Source organism: Panthera pardus, unplaced genomic scaffold (assembly GCF_024362965.1).
Source record: "Panthera pardus isolate Hobbes unplaced genomic scaffold, ASM2436296v1 HiC_scaffold_24, whole genome shotgun sequence".
Classification (NCBI taxonomy): Eukaryota; Metazoa; Chordata; class Mammalia; order Carnivora; family Felidae; genus Panthera; species Panthera pardus.
In genome coordinates, this window is record NW_026526810.1 from 55,670,870 (window position 1) to 55,693,182 (window position 22,313).

General features: G+C 40.5%; 1 protein-coding gene across 1 annotated transcript in view; it reads left to right on the forward strand.

Moving 5' to 3' along the window:
- The window catches only part of GPR176 (G protein-coupled receptor 176), a 123,772-nt gene extending 101,853 nt beyond the window's left edge, over positions 1–21,919 (forward strand). The window contains exons 2-3 of the mRNA XM_053889203.1: positions 13,210–13,462; positions 18,652–21,919. Coding sequence (XP_053745178.1) covers positions 13,210–13,462; positions 18,652–19,774 — 1,376 coding nt within the window. The 3' untranslated portion in view covers positions 19,775–21,919. The remainder of the gene's footprint in view (positions 1–13,209; positions 13,463–18,651) is intronic.
- Positions 21,920–22,313: the final 394 nt, after the last annotated feature.

Consider the following 22,313-nt stretch of genomic DNA (forward strand, 5'->3'; position numbering starts at 1 on the left):
TTATTTTTGAGAGACAGAGAGCGTGAGCAGGGGAGGGGCAGAGAGAGAGAGGGAGACACAGAATCTGAAGCAGGCTCTAGGCTCTGAGCTGTCAGCACAGAGCCCGATGTGGGGCTCGAACCCACGAACCTTGAGATCATGACCTGAGCCGAAGTCGGATGCTTAACCAACTCAGCCACCCAGGTGCCCCTGCACGAACAACTTAATACAGGCAATGACTTCTTAGTGAGATAGCCTGTGTAGTAGATATTTAGGGCAGTGAACTACTTCATCTGCACCCAATCAAGAATGGCTTGTTTGGATGAAGATCCAGGGGGAGCATGCTTAATGATACTAGATAATTTATTTCCTCCTTTTCTCTGGAAACTTTCTCCATATACTTATGGAGGAGGATCCTGTGCTTATTAAAGGGTTTTGACACTCTCACAGTTCTGTGAGACCAATGATGGAGAGACTCTTGGCATGGCTTTTTAGGGAATAATATACCTTTCAGGGAGGTTAACATTTTCTACCTGATTTACATGGAAAAAACTTGAGTTGTCAAATAAAGGAGTTTCCAACTTTAGACTCTGACTGTGTGTCTTTTTCTTATACTGTGCATCTGTGTGTGTCTTGCTTTGTGTTAAGAGACGTGAGGGACTGAGCTAATTTCAGGGGCTTTGTGACTTCCACAGTCACAAGAGAGCCCCTAGGATCATTTTGTCTTGGTTGTGTACCACAGTTTGGACTTACCTCTTGGGATGCCATTGTTGCTAAAACCTACATGCGTTTGTTGTAGACTCACCTAAAATCCTTTGTGTGGCTTCTTAGGCGCTGACTGGATGAGGCTATTGTTGGAGTCTTTTTCTCTGTTCCTATGTATTACAGAAGTGAATCTTGTTAATACTTTATCTGAATTATTCATTGTGGACAACTTCTAGGTAGAAATCATCCAAGGTTAGATTGGGGATATATATTTCATAAGATGCTTTTCATTCAAACTAACTATTTAAAATTCACCATGAATTTTAATAAACTTACCGCATAGCTTCTTCCTGCTAATTCAATTCCTGCTTAATTTGAACCTCCCATATCATTTCAGAAAAACCCCTGGAATCAAATTAATTGTAACTAAAGTAACATAAATTTTTCATGCTAATAGAGATCAGCTTAAACAGAGTTGGGCACATATTAAATGGTTTAATCACAAGTTATAGCAAATTGACTCTTCATCAGTGAGGAAGAGACTCACATTTTTAGACTGGGAGGAAGAGCAAATTGTATTGAAAATCACCAGACACAGCTCTCTAGTGCAAGCTGGTTTTTCCATGACATTCTTTTTGGCCATAATTCTGATACCAGTGGCAAAAAAGCCATTTATCACCAGCCAGTGCTGACTCTCTGGGTAGCGGGGAAGTTTACTTATGTAGATTAGAGAGAGGAGGTTTTTTTTTCTTTTAAATCAGAATAAAATAGAATCCTTTTTAGAACTATTTAAACTTTTCTTTGGAAGTGTGAACTTTGACACTCAGCTTTTAACATTGGTGTCCCTGACCCCCAGGTCCACAGTGCTTAACAGTGTCTTTTTTTGAACCTTCCAGGTACCATTTGCCTTCTGTACACTGAGGAGTTTTTTTATTTCCCTCTGGGCTTTCCTTCCCTCTCCCTCTCCCTTGCCCTCTCTCTCAATCTTTCTTAGGAAAGGGAAATCCCTTTAAGGGTTTTGTTGGGGCAGCGTATTTAAGGATTCAGAGAAAAACATGGATTTGACCCTTAAATTTCCAGGCTCATTCCATTCCATCATGATGCCGTAGCTTTGGGTATTAAGTGTCAGGCAGCCAGAGGTCGTATCTTAAAGGGTAGTATATGATGTGGGGAAGTTTCGATTTGTTTTTTTCTTAATGTCAGTAGGGCACTGTTGAATGCTTTTGGTAAAATGAATCAAGTTGCTTTTGTACCTTGGCTGTTCTTTAAAATGGACTTAATGATGGGGCACCTGGGTGGCTCAGTTGGTTCAACGTCCGACTTCAGCTCAGGTCATGGTCTTGCGGTTTGTGAGTTTGAGCCCTGCGTCGGGCTCTGTGCTGACAGCTCAGAGCCTGGAGCCTGCTTCCGATTCTGTGTGTGCTCCTCTCTCTGCCCCTCCCATGCTCATGCCCTGTCTCTCTCTGTCTCTCAATAATAAATAAACGTTTAAAAAAAATTTTTAAATGGACTTAACGTGTCAATATCACACTAACTTGTTCTCTGGAATTTTTTTTTAAGTTTATTTATTTCGAGAAGGCAAGGAAGAGAGAGAGAGAACACGAGCAGGGGAGGCATAGAGAGAGGGAGGGAGAGGAGAGAGAATCCCAAGCAGGCTCTGCACTGTCAGCGCAGAGCTCATCAGGTGGCTTGGACTCATGAACCGTCAGATTGTGACCTGAGCTGAAATCAAGAGTTGGATGTTTAACCGACTGAGCCACTCAGGTGCCCCTGGCATTTTTTTTTTTTTAAACAACTCTTTGCAAAATCAGGATAATCAAACTACATACAAATCATACCTAAATAAAATGGAGCAATGCCCTCAGATTATTCAGAGTAACTTTTACTCTCTTTCTTTCTTTAAAAAAAAATTTTTTTTTTAACATTTATTTATTTTTGAGAGGTAGAGAGAGAGAACAAGTACGAGAGGGGCAGAGAGAGAGGGAGACACGGAATTTGAAGCAGGCTCCAGGCTGTGAGCTGTCAGCACAGAGCCCCACATGGGGCTTGAACTCATGGACGGTAAGGTCATGACCTGAGCCAAAGTCGTACACTTAAGCAACTGAGCCACCCAGGCGCCCCCAGGGTCACTTTTACTTTCTAGTGATAGTGGTAAGAAATCAAATAGTTTTTTTCCACTTTAACTAAAATTCGTAATTGCTCATCTATGAGCCTCTATGCACAAAAGGCTGCTTAGTGGCCATCTACTGGGAAGGTGGTGGATAATGGGTAATGAGTAATGTTTTTATTTATTTTTATTTTATTATTATTATTTAAAAAATATAATTTATAGTCAAATTGGTTTACCTACAACACCCAGTACTCATCCCAACAAGTGCCCTCCTCCATGCCCATCGCCCACTTTCCTGTGTCTCCCACCCCCCATCAACCCTCAGTTTGTTTTCTGTATTTAAGAGTATAAGTAATGCTTTTAAAATATTTTTTTAAGAAGTAAATAATGAAGCATAATTATAATCATCGTTTTATTATTTATAACATATCCTTGGCCAGAGAGCATTAAATTTTTTTTTCATAATGATATAAATAATCTTTTAGTCAGACTAAGACACTGACTTTGTGCACGAGGAAGACAAAGAAGAAAGTAATTACATCAAAGAAAGAATCTGTTGAAAACCTAACACAATTTTCAGTTGGTTCTAGTTCCCTACGTGTGTATTTTTACTTGTTCTAATATTATACATACAAATATGTATCATTCATTGTCATCTGATGTACTTAATATGAGGAATTTCTATGCATATACATGCCTTTTTAGTAATCATTCTTAAAAATTTTTTTTTAATCTTTATTTTTGAGAGAGAGAGAGAGAGAGAGCGAGCAGGAAAGGGGCAGAGAGAGAGGGAGACACAGAATCCGAAGCAGGCTCCAGGCTCTGAGCTGTCAGCACAGAGTCCGACATGGGGCTCGAACTCACAAACCGTGAGATCATGACCTGAGCCGAAGTCAGATGCTTAATTGACTGAGCCACCCAGGTGCCCCATAGTAATCATTATTGCAATGTTTATAATATTTTATTAAGTTTACATGAATTTACATAGCTGTTTTCATAGTGAACCCTTTAGGTTTCCAGCTCTTTGCCATTATAAAAACATTATAGTTAGCATCTTTTTGAATATAACTTTCCCTCTCTTCACTGAATTTCTTAGGATGAATTTACACAAGTGAAATAACTGTGTCAAAGACTGTGTATATTTTATTTTATTTTATTTTATTTTATTTTATTTTATTTTATTTTATTTTATTTTTTATTTGAGTATAGTTGACAATGTTAATTAGCTTTAGGTACAACTTAGTGATTTTTGACAAGTTTCTGCATTATGCTATGCTCAAACAAGTGTAGCTACCATATGTCTTCATACATCGCTAGTACAATATCGTTGACTGTGTTCCTTATGCTGTGTCTTGTATTCCCATGACTTGTTCATTCTGTAACTGGAAGCCTGTATCTCCCTCTCCCTTTTACCCATTTTGCTCAACCCTTCACCCTCCTCCCCTCTGGCAACCATTAGTTTGTTCTCTGTATTTATAGGTCTGATTCTGCTTTTTGTTTATTATTATTATTTTTTAGATTCTACTTACGAGTGGAATCATATGTGGAATCTTTCTCAGTCTGAATTATTTCACTTAGCATCGTACCCTCTTGGTCCATCCATGTTTTCCCAAATGACATAGTTTCATCTTTTTATGGCTGTATAGTATTCCTGTGTGTGTGTGTGTGTGTGTGTGTGTGTGTGTGTGTGTGTGTATACCACATTATCCTTATCCATTCATCCATTGAGGGACACTTAGGTTGCTTCCATATCTTGGTTATTGTAAATAATGCTGCAGTATACATAGGGGTGCATATATCTTTTCTTTTCAAATTAGTGTTTTCATTTTCTTTGGGTAAATATGCAATAGTGAAATTATTGGATCATATGATATTTTTACTTTTAAGTTTTTGAGGAGCCTCCATACTGTTTTCCATGGTGGCTATACCAAGTTACATTCCCATCAACAGTGTGCAAGAGTTCTTTTTCTCCACATCCTTGCCAACACTTGTTATTTCTTGTGTTTTTTTATTTTAGCCATTCTAATTGGTGCAAGGTGTTATCTCATTGTAGTTTTGATTTGCATTTCCCTAATGATTAGTGATAGTGAGCATTTTTTCATGTGCCTCTTGGCTATTTGTATGTCTTCTTTGAAAAAAAAATGTCTATTCAGGTCCTTGCCCACTTTTTTAACTTTATTTTTTAATTTAATGTTTATTCTTGAGAGAGAGACAGACAGACAGACAGACAGAGCATGAGTGGGGAAGGGGCAGAGAGAGAGGGAGACACAGAATCCAAAGCAGGCTCCAGGCTCTGAGCTGTCAGCAGAGAGCCTGACATGGGGCTCGAACACTGATAGCACAGAGCCTGCTTGGGATTCTGTCTCTCCCTCTCTCTGCCCCTGCCCCACCCGCTCTCTTTCTCTCTCTCTCTCAAAATACATAAATAAACTAAAAACAGTTTATTCCTGGGGATCTTATTCTTTTTGGTGTAATTGTAAATAGGTGTTTTTAAAATTTCTCTGCTCTTTTGTTATAGTGTATAGAAACGCTACAGATTTTGAGTATTAATTTTGTATCTGGCTGCTTTTCTGAATTCGTTTATTATTTCTGGTAGTTTTTGGGTGGGGCCTTTAGGATTTTCTTTATTTTTATTCATGCTATAAATGACTGCACAAATTCACATTTGTTTCTTTTGTGGATTATCTATAAATGAAATTCATTCTCAATTCTTAGATTCCATTTTTGTTCTTCAGTACCTTGCAGTTTCATATAGCTCCCAGTTCATAATAAAATGTCGCCTAATAGTTGAGTGATTACCAGCATCGTCTTAAAATCACGTATGGATTTTGCCTTCACAACAACCATTATTACTGTTTCTACCCGTTTACCTAAATGAGGAAACTGAGGTTTAGCAAAGTTGGATCACGTGGCAATGATGACATGTTGGTAAAGATCTTCTGACTCCAAAGCCTGTGCCCTGATTAATCTCTTGCTGATTTCAAGCTTATTGATAATTGGATTTAAAGCATTAAATGGCAGTCACCATTATTTTTGAGATTTTTTTTATTTTTCTTGATGAAACCATGCCAAGATCATTAATTCCTTTTTTGACTTTCTTGACCCTTTGTGGTTTTGAGTTCACTCTGGTGCCATGGTACAATAACTGGACACTGGGAATACAGAGTAGGCAGTCCAAAGTAGACTCAAATTCAAATTTCAAAAAGCTTAATACTCAAAAAGCTATAAAAATATGATTTTGTTATTTTCAGATTAATTAAGAATTGGTAAAATGGAAGGTAGAGCTGAGAAATATCATCCAGTTGTCTGAAGAGGATGCATTGATGGAAAATATGAAGGAAACGTCAAGAGGTACAACCATTAGAATGAGGCCTAATATAAGTTCAATGCAAGTTTTCAGAAGACCAGAAGAAAGAGAAAGAGGGTAGGGCCAAATTCAGACAGGCAGTGGATGAACATTTTCTAGAAGTAAGGAAAACATAAATCCTAGGATTGAGGAAACATGCCAAATTCCAAAGATTTTAGTGAAACTGCAGAACTTTTAGCAAGCATATGGGGAAGCCAGCTCTCTCATATGCCTTTTGTGGAGGGTCATTTAGCAATATATATAAAAATGTGGAAGTCTTTGACTCAGAAATTCTGCCTCTAGGAATGTGTCCTCAGTAAATAATCAGTTTAGTTTCCAAATCTATCTATCTATCTATCTATCTATCTATCTATCTATCTATCTATCTATCTGGATATACATACACATACATGAAGTAAATTTGGGCATAACTTTAAAAGCACTGTTGCTTTTGCGCAGCTGTTAAAACGATATAAATCTATTTTTATTTATTGTTGTAGAAAGACGGTTGATATGGTGACAAGACCTAGTTAAAAACCAGTGTGAATAGGTTGGTCCCACTGGCATCAGTGAAATTGTGTATATATAAGAAGAAGTTTGGAAGGATAAATACTTTAAGCTTACAGATGGTTGTCAATGGGTGGGTAATTTTTACTTTTATTATTTAATTTTACTATCTTATTCATTTATTCCTTATTTATTGTCTGAATTAAAAAAATTAACTATGTCTTCCCTTAATAATTATAAGACACAATAAGGTGTTTCACTTGGGAAACACAAAAAACCAACCCCAAACAAAAATGGTGCCCTGAAGTTTTAGATCTCCCAAGTAATTAGAGCAGTCCTAATGGCCAAGGTATAATCTATATTACACAATATCAGAACTGTAGCCCAGAAAGCAAGGCTCTTGAGTTTCATTCTCTTTTGTTTCATCCTGCCTTCTCCTTCCCTGTGCAGCTTCCAATAAGGAACCATATTTTTCACTTTTTCCTCTTCTTTATAAAACAAAATATATGCTTTCAATGGCTAAATATAAACTCTATGGTGACTACATGAATGAGCTCATTTTAAAAACTGGAAATGAATGGATTGAAGTGAATTAAAATCTGTCTATCCTTTCTGTTTTGTCAACGATGGTGAGCAGCTGGGAAAGATGCCACGAGTCAACGAGCATGGATAATAAAAAAATTGGTGAAAGATGTCATCCTGTCTTGTATTTCTCCTCTGGTAGGAAAAGCTATTTCTACAGCTGTAGCTCAGCCTGTGTCCACAGGCCATGTTGAGAAGCTGAGCAGCAGTCTAGTACTGATCATTGACCAGAGAAGGATTTCCTTGGGGCTCTATAGAGGTTATAACTAGAGCTCAATGTGATTTGGCATGTTTTTGCTTCCAGTACTGGGGAAAAGCTCTCTTTGAAAAAAAAACCAAAAAACAATGGGTACTTTGGGGTGCTCAGTATGGTGAAGGCTGACAGTGAGTGACGGTGGTAGTGCTCCTTAGCTGTCATCAGAATTTCCTACACATACAATAAAGGATTCCCAGGCCCTTCAGGGTTCTTATTCAGTTGGGCTGAGACACAGGAATCTGCATTTTAGAAGCTTCCCGGGTGATCCCAATGATTATGAAGATTTAGGAACCATAGGTCTATGGCATAGTAGGAGGTGTCTACTTCACATAGAATACTTATATTTCTTGGTGCCTGGCTCTTCTTTTTTCCCCCTTCTTTTCCTATTCTCTCACTTTAAAAAATTATGAAACATGTTATTTCTTGGTTTTCACCTATGTAAATCCTGTCTATATTTATGGGGCTACTAAAAGAGGCTGTTGACCCTTGTTGACCCATAGCTTGGGGTCTGGAATCTAACCTAAATACTTCTTTGGCATAATTGTGTGTGTTTGTGTGTGCATATCTGTCCAAATGTCCTGTAGATACTGTTTACCAGTATCTATTATCCTAAAGATGATATCTGGCTTTCACCCTAAAATTAGGAGACATAAAAAGCAAAACAAAACAAAAACTCACTGTCAAGAGACACAGAATCACAATCTTAACTCAGGTATGATCCAGATATTGAAATGATCACATAGAGAATAATTAAAAACTATGATAATCCAGGATAAGCTCCCTATCTTAAGGCCAACTGAGCAGGAGCTTTAATTCCTCTTGGTCATGTAACCTAACATATTCATAAATTGCAGGGATTAGGATATAGACATCTTTGGTGATGGGGCATTATTGTGCTTACCACACATACCACATGTAATTAGAATCCCAGAAAGAGAAGTGAGAGAGAATGGGGCAGGAGAAATATTGACGAAATATTGACTGGCCAGGAATTTTCCAAAAATAATAAAAGGTATCAAATCATAGATCCAAGAAGATTGGAGTGCCTGAACCAGGTGTATACAAACACAGAGACGCATGCACACACACACACACACACACACACACACACACACACTCTCACTCATACTTCTAGGCACATCATATTCAAACTGGTAAAAACCAAAAAGAAAGACAAAATCTTAAAAAAAAATTTTTTTTAATGTTTATTTGTCTTTGAGACAGAGAGAGACAGAGCATGAACAGGGGAGGGTCAGAGAGAGAGGGAGACACAGAATCTGAAGCAGGCTCCAGGCTCTGAGCTGTCAGCACAGAGCCCGATGCGGGGCTCGAACTCACAGACCATGAGATCATGACCTCTGGTCAGAAGTTCAACTGACTGAGCCACCCAGGCGCCCCAGAGAAAGAGAAAACCTTGAAGGCAGTTGGAGAAAATGGACAGAATACACACAGAAGAACAGAGGTAAGATTTATGGCAGACATATTATCAGAAAATATGAAATCCAGAAGATAATAAAGTGACATCTGTCAAGTACTAGAGGAAAACTTCATTCAACTCAGAAAATTATACCCAGCAAAAATGTCTTTCAAAAGTGAAGGAAGGGTGCCTGCGTAGCTCAGTTGGTCAAGTGACCAATTCTTGATCTGAGCTCAAGTCATGATCTCATGGTTCATGAGACTGAGTCCCACATCTGGCTCTGCGCTGATAGTGTGGAGCATGCTTGGGATTCTCTCTCCCTCTTGTCTCTGCCCCTTCCCCACTCATGCATGCATGCTCTTGCATGCATGCTCTCTCTCTCTCTCAAAAATAAATAAGTAAACATGAAAACATTTTTAAAAATGAAGGAAAGGGGCACCTGGGTGGCTCAGTTGGTTAAGTGACCAACCCTTAATTTCAGCACAGGTCAGGTCATGATCTCATGATGGTGAGATTGAATGTCAAGTTGGGCTCTGTGCTGGGCATGGACCCTCCTTAAGATTCTCTCTCTCTCTCTCTCTCTCTCTCTCTCTCTCTCTGCCCCTCCCCATTCGCATGCACATGCACACTCTCTCTCTCTTTCACAAAAATAAATGAAGGAAATTGGGGTGCCTGGGTGGCGCAGTTGGTTGAGCATCCGACTTCAGCTCAGGTCCTGATCTCACAGCTTGTGAGTTCGAGCCCCACGTTGGGCTCTGTGCTGACAACTCAGAGCCTGGAGCCTGCGTTGGATTCTGTGCCTCTCTCTCTCTCTACCCCTAACCCACTCTCATTCTGTCTCTCTGTCACTCAAAAATAAATAAACATTAAAATAAAAAAAAAATAAATGAAGGAAAAAGGGAGACATTCAGACAGACTCTGAGAGAATTAATTATTAGCAGACCTGCTCTACAAAAAATGTTAAGGGAAGTTTTTCAGGCATGAGGAATATGATAGCAGGCAGAAACTTGGAAATACACAAGGAAATGAAGATCTCACAAAGTGGTTTAAGTGAAGATACATATAAAAAACTTTTATGTCTCATTTTAAATTACTCTAAAAATTGTTGAAAATAAAAATTTCAGCGATATATTTTGGGTTTGTAATTTATATAAAAATATTGTATGACACTGGAAGTGCAAAGGTTAGTAGGAAGGAGTTAGGAATATGCTGTTAGAAGATTGTTACACTACATGTGAAGCAGTATAATAGAATTTGAAAGTTAACTGTAATTAAACATGTAAATAGTAAACATAGGGAAACCATTACAAAAAATTTTTTAAAGTGTGTAAAAAGGCAATAGTGGTAATAGAATGGAATCTGAAAAGTATTCAATCCAACATCAGGAAGATAAAGAGGAAAGAAAGGAACAAAGAATGGATAGAACAAATAGTAAACAAGTAACAAGAGGGCAGATTTTACTCCAACCATATTAATATTTACATTAAATACAAATGATCTAAGCACATCAATTAAAAGAGCAAGATCAGTTAAAGAAGTAAGAGTCAACTATTTGCTACCTATAGGAAAGCCACTTTAAATTAAAATACAGGCTAAAAGTCATTCCTATTATTATCTGGCATGTTAACTAAAAGCATTTACTAATAATTCATTTTACATAATTCTTTTAACCTAAGAGACTCTGTTCTTGGTTATTTTTTGGCTGCAAACTGAAGCTAAGAAGAAATTTAAAATTCCATTCTACACAAAGTAGTTGTCTGTTTTGTTTCTTCTATTATGGAATAGTATTACTTCCCTTGCTTAGATTTGCTCTTATATTACATGGTGTTTGCTGAGTATAAACATCCCTCTGTAGTCTTTCTAATCCTTGCTGATTCACTTTGGCCTCTCTCTTGGCTGTTTGTCTTCTTAGAATTTTTCTTATAATTTAACATTTGCCTCCACTTTTCGTTTGCTTTTTTCAAGTTTCAGTTTTTAGAATATTCTGTGTGGTATGTTATTTTTTTGTAAAAGCATGACCATGAATTTTCTTGCACTGTGAGTCTGGGGAAGCTGAGTGTTTTTAAAGAGCAATTTGTTTTCTCAGGAAGATTCCCAAAGGCACATTATTTTCCAAGTCACTTTTGCAATACTTTATTTTGGTAATTAGTCTCTTTAACACACAAGGATTATTAGTTTCAAAGATGCCAAGCCTGTGAACCAGTTAAAAAGGACAGCCATTGTCAAAAAATTTTAGAGGCAAAATTTAGTTTGCAAAATACTTCCTGGTTAGTTCTTCAAGGTCTGTCAAGTACTGTCTGTGAGTAGTAGTTAATTGACATGTCTGCGTCTTCAACATCAATTATTTTTAAGTAGGAAGTCCACCAGGTAAAGAGGAATCTTTATTTATATTTTAGATTGGGAGGAATGATAGAGCAACAGTACTCCCAGGGAAAGTAGGTTTGTCCAAATGGTTTTGAGGGTTGTGAGTGTGTACCTTGTTGCTGTGCCCATAGCCTGGGCTTTGAATATTGTCACGGAATCTAGTATTAGGATATATAATGAGAATATATCAGGAGGAGTAATGGGTACAGAACTTGAATTATTTCCAAGGGGGATTAGGTGATTTATTTTATTTATTAAAAAATTTTTGTTTAATGTTTATTTATTTTTGGGAGAGAGAGAGTATGAGCTGGGGATGGGCAGAGAGAGAAGAAGACACAGAATGCGAAGCAGGCTTCAGACTGAGCTGTCAGCACAGAGCCCGACATGGGGCTCGAGCCCATGAACCGTGAGATCACGACCTGAGCCAGAGTCGGTCGTTCAACTGACTGAGCCACCCAGGCGCCCCGGATTAGGTGATTTAGAACATGATCTCTAAAATCTCAAGTATCTCAAGGTTGAATAGTGTGTTACGTAAAACGTATACTTGTCCTTAGTATGCCTTATGAAGCTAAAAAGAATCTAAAGTGCTAATAGGATGAAATGACCAAATATATAATTATCTTACTTGGTTGTGTGTTTATTTGTGTGTCTGCATGTGTATGTGTATGCTCATGTGCTTGTAAGTGTGAGTGAGAATGTGAGAGAGAGTGTATATGTACACACATTTTCTTATGTGTGGTCAATTAGGCATTGAGTGTGGGTGCTCCTTTCCCAGTATTGTGGCCTGATTCAAGTTCTTAGAACCAAATAATTCAGTTTTTAAGTGAGGAGAGAGGTAGCTGAGAAAATGAGAGAGGTGGGAGGGTAGGAGAAAACCAGGAGAGTATAGGCCTGTGGAAGCCGCAATAGGGAAGTGCTCAAAGATGTGTCATTGCTGCTGGAGGTCTAGAACAGTACAAACCTGTATGGTAGCCTCAAGTTGCTATTGAGGACTTGAGATGTGACTAGTGCAAATTGAAATGTGTTGTAAGTGTAAAATAAAATGTACACCATGGGCACCTAAAATGAATATGATATTACATGGCAATTATGTTTCAATTTAAAAAATGCACACCCGGCATGCCTGGCTTACTCAGTCGATTAAGTATCCAGCCCTTGTTTTCAGCTCAGGTCATGATATTACGGTCGGTGCCCCATATTGGATTCTGCTTTGACAGTGCAAAGCTTACTTGGGATTCTTTCTCTCCCTCTGTCTCTCCCCAGTTTGCGCTCTCTCTCTCTCTCTCTCTCTCTCTCTCTCAAAAAATAAATAAATAAATAAACACTGGAAAAGTGCATACCAAATTTCAGAAACAGGTACAAAAACAAGAATGAAAAATATTTCACCAGTACTTTTGAAAGTAACGATTACATGTTGAAATGCTAATGTTTGGGATATACTGGGTTAAATAAAGTATAATCTTAAAATGTCACCTTCTTTTTTTTTTTTGAAAAATATGGCCACTAGAAGTTTTTAATGGCACGTATGGCTTGCGTCCTATTTGTCTTGCAGAGTTTGCAACATGGAGGTTGTTTGCAAACTTGGTAAAAGTAGGCTGCCTGAGATTAAGTAATGTGTAGCAAATTCTTTATACTCAGATGAGACTGAATCATTACCTTATACTGTTAAGTCTAAAGTTAAATAACAAAACTTACCACTAAAATTTCTCCTAGACTTTTTGGTGCGTACATAAGTGATTTAATAATTTTACGCACATTGACAATGTAATATATAAGTATTTAAATGATTCTTTGAAATAAACTCTCAAATGGCTTTTCAATCTTTTTTTTAACTGGTTTCTTTTTTTCCTTTTTTGTCTTCTTTCTTTCTTTCTTTTTATTTAATTTATTATTTTTAATTTAAAAAACTTTTTTTTTTTTTTTTTTTTTGCATATCTGGCCAGGAAACTTCATGGTGTTATGGTCAACTTGCCGCACAACCGTGTTCAAATCTGTCACCAACAGGTTCATTAAAAACCTGGCCTGCTCTGGGATTTGTGCCAGCCTGGTGTGTGTGCCTTTTGACATCATCCTTAGCACTAGTCCTCACTGTTGCTGGTGGATCTACACCATGCTCTTCTGCAAGGTCGTCAAATTTTTGCACAAAGTCTTCTGCTCCGTGACTATCCTCAGCTTCCCTGCCATTGCCTTGGACAGGTAAGATCAGGTAGCCAGGGGTTCACATTTTTTTTTTTTTCAAGTGCATGGAAATATTAGCATCACAAAGCAAAATGGCAAATAGTCGGTGTTCCACACTTTGCTTTGTAGTCTGCTTGGGGTCAAGTGAAAGAGAATGAACGTTTGAAACAGATGACTCACAAAAGTCATGTTGATTTCACGGCAGCTACAGAAAATAAGACCTTTAGAGAAGATGTGGCATTTGTGGGGGATACATCATGAAGTTGCTGGGGCAGACTGGATCATGATGTTGCTTCAGCTTGGTTGGAATTGGTGGCATTGGCGTTGCAATTTGTAGTAGATTGCGCATCTGATTGATAACTCTGCAATTAGTGCTTTTTGATGTGGGATGAAAGTGTTTCTGGAAGAAAAAGGGAACAGTTCAGTGGTTATTTAACAAATGACTATATAACCAGTTGGAGTTGGCAAGACAATGGCAGAATTCTTCCGGAGGATTTATTTCCAAGCCTTTATACTGTGGTGGTGGTTGTTTTCTCTTCCCATCCTCTTTATAAGGGTGTTCATTTGGAAATGAATCATATTTTAGCTACTGCCATCATACATAATTTGATCAAATTCATCAGGGTCAAGTGTGAAGATTTCAGTAGTCAACAGCTTCCTGCCTTCTCTTTTTGTTGATAGCACTTAGTGAAGACCATTTCAAATAATAATACATTTTAGAGAATAGAACTAAACAAGCAGACAAGAGCTGGAAGGCATTTTGCATCCATGAGTACTTTCGATTTCAAGATTTACAGAGAGGAAAAGTTCCTGAGGGGAAGTGTTGGCTCTCTGGCTTTATCCCCATTGATAAATTTAACTACATTTTGGATGAATTTGGAATTTTTAAACTCGTCCGTTCAAAACACACTTAATTCCTTAATGATCTATGAGGGCATGGATTACAGAACCAATCTGTGGAGTCACTTCAGCCTCAGACCTGGACTTCTGATTGAATCAACTGCCCAGGGTCATCTGCATGGAAGGACACAGAGTCACACAAAGTCCCCAGTGTACTAAGAGGAGTCATTGACTTTGCGGGTAAGAGAGAGGGCTCTGGAGCCTTAAGTTAGCTTTAAGTCCTACGCACACTGCTTTTTTGCTGGGTTGCTTTGGGCAAAGTGGCTTAACCTTTCTGAGCCTAAGGTTCCTCAGTAGTAAGAAAATTAAGTGAATTATTTATGGCCTGTGCTTGGAAAGGCTGCACCAATATTTGTTTGTCTTGAGGTTTCCCTTTTGATTGGCACAGCTTTCCTTAGATATATTGTCTGCAATTATTTTACTGTCAGATCTTGCTAGGAGCCACTCTAGCTCTTTGGGAGTTTATCACTAGAATTTCACCATCTACAGGGTCAGCAGAAGCAGGTGACAAAGCCAAATGTCACAGGCCAGGGTGTTTTGTGTCTGCATTCCTGTTCATAGGGGTCAGTGACCCAGCAGATGCAGCTAATTGTTACTTTGTGGGTATCTAGCCTCCGTAGGCAGGACTTTCTATTTTCTTAGAAGAGAAATCAGAAATCTGGAGTTTTACCATTTTTATTTTTTTTAAGATTTTATTTTTTAAATGACCTCTACACCCAACGTCGGGCCTGAACTCATGACCCTGAGGTCAAGAGTGGCATGCTTTACCAACTGAATCCGCCAGGTGCCCTGAGTTTTACTATTTTTAAACGTTGGCAACTAATTCTCATTCAAAAAAGATTATGTGCGTCACTCAATCCCTTCGGCAAGCTGAACGTGCCCCATGTCATGCCATTTTGCCGTGCGTGTCTCTGCCATGCTCAGCAAGATGTCTCTGAATATCTGGAAAGTGCCATCGCACAGCCCTGGAATCTAGCAGGGTAAGGTTGGAGTGAAAAGTCCACTTACAGCCGGGTGGATGCCCTAATGCATTTTGTGTTTTAATTATTCCATGTTCACAGCAGGGGTCCTTCCCACGCTCCTTCTGCCACCTGCTTGGTGAGGTCTTCCATCTTCCGTCCGCGAGGTGGGCTTTTCTTTCTTGAAAGTGTTCTTCAACCATTTTGTGGAGATACTATTTACATGTCATAAAATTCACCCATTTTAAGTGTACAAGTTGATGAATCTTCGTATTTTTACAGAGAGGTGCAGCCATCACCGCAACTGACATTTAGAACATTTCCATGACCCTAAAAAGAAACCTCCTGCTCGCTTACAGTCACTTCCCTTTCCCACCTATGGACCAAGGCAACCACTGACCTACCTTCCGTCTCTATTTGTTGCTTTTGTGGACATATCTTATTGTGGAGTCATTCGACTTGTTTTGTGTCGAGCTTCCTTCACTCAGCTTAATGTTTTCAGGGTTCATTCATGCAGTAGCTTTACAGCTTCGTCCCTTTTATCCCTAGTTCTGTTGAGATATAATTGATGTATAGCAATGTAGAAGTTCAAGGTGTACAGCAGAATGACTGGGTTTACTTATATTGTGAAATGATTGCCAGAGTAAGTTTAGTTAACATCCATTGTCTTGTACAGAAACTCCCCGACCCCCCAAAAAAGAAAAGAAAAAAATGTGGTGTTTTTCCTTGCGAGGAGAACTCTCAGAATCTACTCTTAAAATTTTGCTCCATTCTTTTTTTTTTTTTTTATTGTTGAATAAATATTCCCTTGCATGGATATGCCATGTTTTGTTCACCCATTTACTAGTTGACAGGCATCTGGGTTGTTTCCACTTTCTGGCTATTGTGCATCATGCTGCTATGAGCCCTGGAAGATTTTTACAATAGGATGCAGTAAGAGCATGAACACCGGATTCTGAACATGTTGCCATCGTGCCTGGAAGCTATGCAGTAATCCCCGAGGGTTGGTTCTGGGCCCTCAGTGTTAGACAAGAAAATATGTAAACAATAAGGAATGCTTATTCTCTTTTCAGCCAAAAATCTATTGTATTTTTGCTATGATTTAAAAAAAAAAAAAGTACATAAGTCGTTTTAGTAGGGAAAAAAAAGACTGGTAAAAAAAATCCTATTTTATTATACAGAGAAACAGGTTACTGTCAAGTGTAAGTAGGGCGTGCATGAAGATGAAGGGAAGACAATCCTTTCTCTCACTTCTTTCTCAGATATTTGCGTCATGGCCCTGAGTCAGCAAGTTAGTTGGGAGGCCACTTCCTACATCATCTTCTAGTGATGTAAACATTAACAAAATGATTTATAGCGAGCCCGTGTGCTTTTCCAATACACAGTGGGAGCCTGGTCTTGTTACCTGTCAGTTGCTAAATGGGAATGTGTTCATGTGTGGGCACAACACCTTTACAGTGGACTGATGAGTTGTGATTAGAAATGTATGCGTACTCAGAGAAAGACATTGAGGGCATGCATAACTCTTTGTTATGTACTTTCTCTTTCTTTCCCTCCCAGAAAGAGATCTAGAACACATTTCACCACATTCCATCCATTCCTGATCATCCATGGTCATGTGCTTACATCGTATCTCCCTCAGCCTGGAACATTCTCCCCCCAGCCTGTCCCCTGCCAGACTCCACCACGGTGCCACCTTCTGTTGACATTTTCCCAGGTGCTCCTTTTCTGGTACCTCCTTTGTGCACACCTCTAGAAGAGCCATCATCTCCTGTCATAATTGCTCATCTGCATGCCTTTTTTCCGCATGGAGTTTAGGGATGTTCCTGTGTGTCTTTTCATCTTTGTAACCCAGTGCCTGGTGCAGTACCTGGCATATAGGTGGTGCTCAGAGATCCTTGTGGCAGGGAGGCACGCATGCTTATCTGACCCCATAAGTGATGAATGTTAATAGAGGCGGAAGGTCGACTCCAGCTTTAGCTGACCACAGAGACCTATGCTGACCATAGGTCTGATGACTGGTAGCAGCCCTTTCATGACAGATATGGTTCTTAGGGTCTGAAGAATTACTCAGTTTCCCTAAATCGTTGGTGATATTGAAACAAAGTGCTTTTGCAGTTCTGATCACGTTAAAGCTTGAAGGAAGAAAGGGCTGATCTGATTTTAACAAAAACCTAATCGTGCAGGCATTTTAGACGTAATTGTTCTTAGGGTCACTGAGTGATTATCATGGGAACAATGGCTATTGAGCAGGAATAATTTTTGTCAGTTGAATTGATTTTGTGCAAGGACCTTGTCAGAGTCCGTCCTTCACATGGGGCTCATCTGCCCTGGGCGCCTTGTAAATGCTAATGATATCCATGCGTGCACTGTGGCCCAAGGCTGCTTTGGATATGTCTGTACACAAATTTCTTTCTCTTAGTGGCTTTGAAAATTGCACTTACGCTCTTCTAGCCCTTGTAAAATTTTTTTACAAGTTACCCTTTACCGTTAAATTGAAAAAATAGATGTCTTTACGTAGAGGGGAGACATCCTTTATATTGAAGGCACTCTTTGGGATCTAATGCTAGTGGCAATATTTATAACTAGCTATGAAATGAAATGATTTACTTGTTTCCCTTATAGTCTTGACAGTCCTATATGACAGGGCTCTTCTCTGCTCATTTTTTGAAAAGGTACTTTTTTTGGCCTAGTGTACTTCTATTATGTGGGAAAGTCCTCAAAACTTAAGGTCTAACTTCCTTTTTTTTTTTTTTAATGTTTTTTTAATCTCTATTTATTTTTGGGAGAGAGAGAGAGAATGTGAGCAAAGGAGAAACAAAGAGAGAGAGGACACAGAATCCAAAGCAGGCTCCAGGCTCTGAGCTGTAGGCACAGAACCTGACATGGGGCTCGAACCCACGAACCCCAGGATCATGACCTGAGCTGAAGTCGGACGCTCAACTGACTGAGCCACCCAGGCGCCCCAACCTTTTTTTTTTTTAACTTAAAAAAAAAAATGTTTCTAAATTTATTTTTGAGAGAGAGAGTGTGAGCAGGGGAGGGGCAGAGAGAGGGGGACAGAGGATCCAATGCAGGCTCCAGGCTGAGAGCAGGGAGCCCGATGCGTTACTTGAACTCACGAACCGTGAGATCATGACCCGAGCCGAAGCAGGAGGCTTAACCAACTGAGTCACCCAGGTGCCCCAAGGTCTGACTTCCTAATTCCTCCAGTGGTCCTGTGTATCTTAGGCAGGATAAAAGAACTTGACTCATTTTCCCCCTCTCGCCTACTTTTGGTGATGTAGATTCCCCGAATGTAAACAGTATCTTCTCCTGTGAAATGAATTTTGCTTGCGCATTTTGCAGGTACTACTCAGTTCTTTATCCGCTGGAGAGAAAGATATCTGACGCCAAGTCCCGCGAACTGGTGATGTACATCTGGGCCCATGCCGTGGTGGCCAGCATTCCTGTGTTCGCAGTGACCAACGTGGCCGACATCTATGCCATGTCCACCTGCACTGAAGTCTGGAGCAACTCGTTGGGCCACCTGGTCTACGTGCTGATCTATAACATCACCACCGTCATCGTGCCTGTGGCTGTGGTCTTCCTCTTCTTGATACTGATCCGACGGGCCCTGAGCGCTAGCCAGAAGAAGAAGGTCATCATCGCAGCTCTCCGGACCCCGCAGAACACCATCTCTATCCCCTATGCCTCCCAGCGGGAGGCAGAGCTGCACGCCACCCTGCTCTCCATGGTGATGGTCTTCATCTTATGCAGTGTGCCCTACGCCACCCTGGTTGTCTACCAGACTGTGCTCAACGTCCCCGACACGTCTGTCTTCTTGCTGCTCACTGCCATTTGGCTGCCCAAAGTCTCTCTGCTGGCGAACCCTGTGCTCTTTCTTACTGTGAACAAATCCGTCCGCAAGTGCTTGGTAGGCACGTTGATACAGCTGCATCACCGGTACAGTCGCCGTAATGTGGTGGGCGCAGCGGGTGGGGTGGCTGACGCCAGCCTGGAGCCCAGCCTGCGTTCGGGCAGCCAGCTCCTGGAGATGTTCCACATTGGGCAGCAGCAGATCTTTAAGCCCACGGAGGACGAGGAAGAGAGTGAAGCCAAGTACACTGGCTCAGCCGACCTCCAGGCCAAGGAGATACTTAGCACCTGTCTGGAGGGAGAGGGGGAGCCCCAGTTTGCGCCTCCTAGGCCGCTCCTGGGCGCGGCGGACTCTCTATCCCAGGTGGCGCCAGCGGCCCCCGCGGAACCTGAAACATTGCCCGACAAGTATTCTCTGCAATTTGGCTTTGGGCCTTTCGAGTTGCCTCCCCAGTGGCTCTCGGAGACCCGAAACAGCAAGAAGCGGCTGCTTCCCCCCTTGGGTAACACCCCAGAGGAGCTTATTCAGACAAAGATGCCCAAGGTAGGCAGGGTGGAGCGGAAGATGAGCAGAAACAATAAAGTGAGCATTTTCCCGAAGGTGGATTCCTAGTAAGGATTGTAAATCCCTGGAAGCAGCAGGGAGCTCCCGCACCCCTGCCCTCCCTTCACTCTGGCCGGCCCTGCGATTTGTGTGATCTCCTTGCAGCCAACTACGGGTTGACTCTTCCTGTGTGGGCCAAATGCTTTTGGAATGAGAGGGAAACCTATACAAAATCAATTGTCCTCTTTATTGAGGGAGTATATATATTTATCTCAGTGATGTGTGTCCTTGGTATAAAGTTGGTGTTCCTCTCTGTGGAGACAAAAGCTGGATGGTGTGGAAAGGGCCTTGCTTGGAATGGGCCCTCCATGTGCATTTTCTGAGGACCCAGCAGAAATATAGGGAGAGAAGAACATCCGTGAGCTCAAAGGGAGTAGGGGCCCTCTATGGGAAGCCCAAGATAATTATGGAGGGGTGTGGCCACAAAGAAAATGCCCATTTGATTCACTCAACTATGACAAGTATTAAAAATGTTTAATATTGATCTGTATCTTCAGGGGAGATAGGGACTTGGCATTTGACACCTGACACCTTTTCTCTAGAAGGCCTGATCTTATGACTCAGTTTCTCCTGAAACCCTTCGTCTCTTTCACTGGGCTGTAGACAAGGAATGGCTGTCCCACCCCCATCCGACAGATATGGCAACTGCTGTGCCAAGGGGTGAGCGAGGAGATACTCTCTTGATTATCTTGACATTCTTCTAACATCACTTAAACCTCAGAAAATTATGTCTGCAGTGTTGGTTGGAAAACATTACAAGCACTTTACCAGGTCTTTCCCCATTAAATTGCATTTTTCAACCAAGGGGAGAGGAGCTAAGAGGTAGAGAAGAAAGACAGAAACGTCCGTACCCTGTAGTCTTCTCTCTTCCGATGTTGATCTCGTGTGAAAGGGGCTATGTCGCAATCAGTAGAAGTGAAGTGCATTGAAAAAGATGATCTTGTGCAAACTTTCGGGATTCAGAGGTAATTTAAAAATGCAGAGTTAGTGTAAACTGGATCCTCTGGAAACATCAAGCTAAAAATACTTGATTAGGAAAGGGGATTCTGCCCAAAAGAGGGAGAGAAGTCTGACAAAGATGGCTTCCTTCTGATGAGGACTCCAGAACCCAGGTGTGGCCAGTCTCGTTTTCAGTCTCTTTGCACAACTATGGTTCTCCCTCCGTTGTGGACACAAAAGAGGAACGGGACAGGGAGAAAGATTTAATCATTTTAAATGCCAAGGCAGCACCTAGCCCAGGTGAGCTCTTCACTTCCTCTTTTCCAATAAAGTTTTAGCAGGAGTCCAAGGGCATAGAGAAGGAGGAGGACAGTGTCCTCAACAGGTTAGCCTCCTGGGGGCTCTTATAAGCAATTCAAGTCAGCTTTGGGGTAGATTCACCAGGCTGAATTCCAACCACAGGTGACACTCCACTTTTAATGAGGGCAAATCAAGTGCCAGCTCCACTGTTCTCTCTAGGACATTTTGTTCTTGTTAATAGTATGTGGGGAGGACCATCCAGTGCCTTGAGCAAGCTTGAGTGAAAGTAGGCATTCTCACTGGCAACCTTCCTTCCGATTCCAAGGGCAGTGGTCCTCACGGAACCCCTCCTTTAACCACATGGGCCCCCTGGCCCTCAGAGGAAGCTCAGACTATGTGTGGGGAGTTTCTTGTGATATCTGGTGTGGTGTGGTGTCTTGTGATTCCAGAGTATGAACCCAAAGTCCCTTACTCGGAAGAGGGAAATCCTCCCTTTTTGTGTTTTGTCTCCTTGCAGTGTCGTGCGCTCTTAGCACAAACAGGGGACTGCCACATCCTCTCCGTGTGCCCCCTGCCCCCAGCCCTTTGTGCATGCCATCTATAGCTTCGTGCCCTGGTAGTTAATGGTGGCCCTTCAAGCTTATCATTCAAAACCTTCCCAATCGTTACAATTTCCACCAAGGAGAAACGTAATCTGTCAGAAAATTGTGTCTACTTTGGAAGAATTGTCAAACGTAGCCACTTTGGTGTTGTTCTGATAATATATATGTACAACTAATGCATTCGGGTGAGGCACAATTGGGTAGTTCTTTCTTATGTATGTTTGAAGCAGATGGTTGACTTCTAGCAGGTCATTGCCAGGTATATTTCTATAGTCTTTGAAGAATTACATTTTAATAAAAAACTGAAAAGTCATTTCTGAACTCAAAAAAAGTTTAATGAGCTATTTTTTTTTGTTTCTTCTTTTCACTCTCAAGTGGGCATATTAATGTAAACCATGAATGTTGAGTTAATCAAAATTACAGTGATAGTGGGAAGGTAGAGGAGAGGTAGACGGGATGATTGTACGAGACAGCAATCCTCACTTACCCTGACAAGAGGCAAATTATGTCCAAAATGGGTAGTGCAGAAGAGAGTAGAATACACATATTTAGAAATAACGGAGATGTGTGACTGTCCAACAGCTAAAATTATGGCAGGTCCTGGTCTCTGGGACTGCTTTGTTTGTTTTAAGCCTTTTTGTTATATTTTAAAACATTCTACATATCTAGATAAAAATACAAATCAACTTTTAAAAACTTCCGGATTT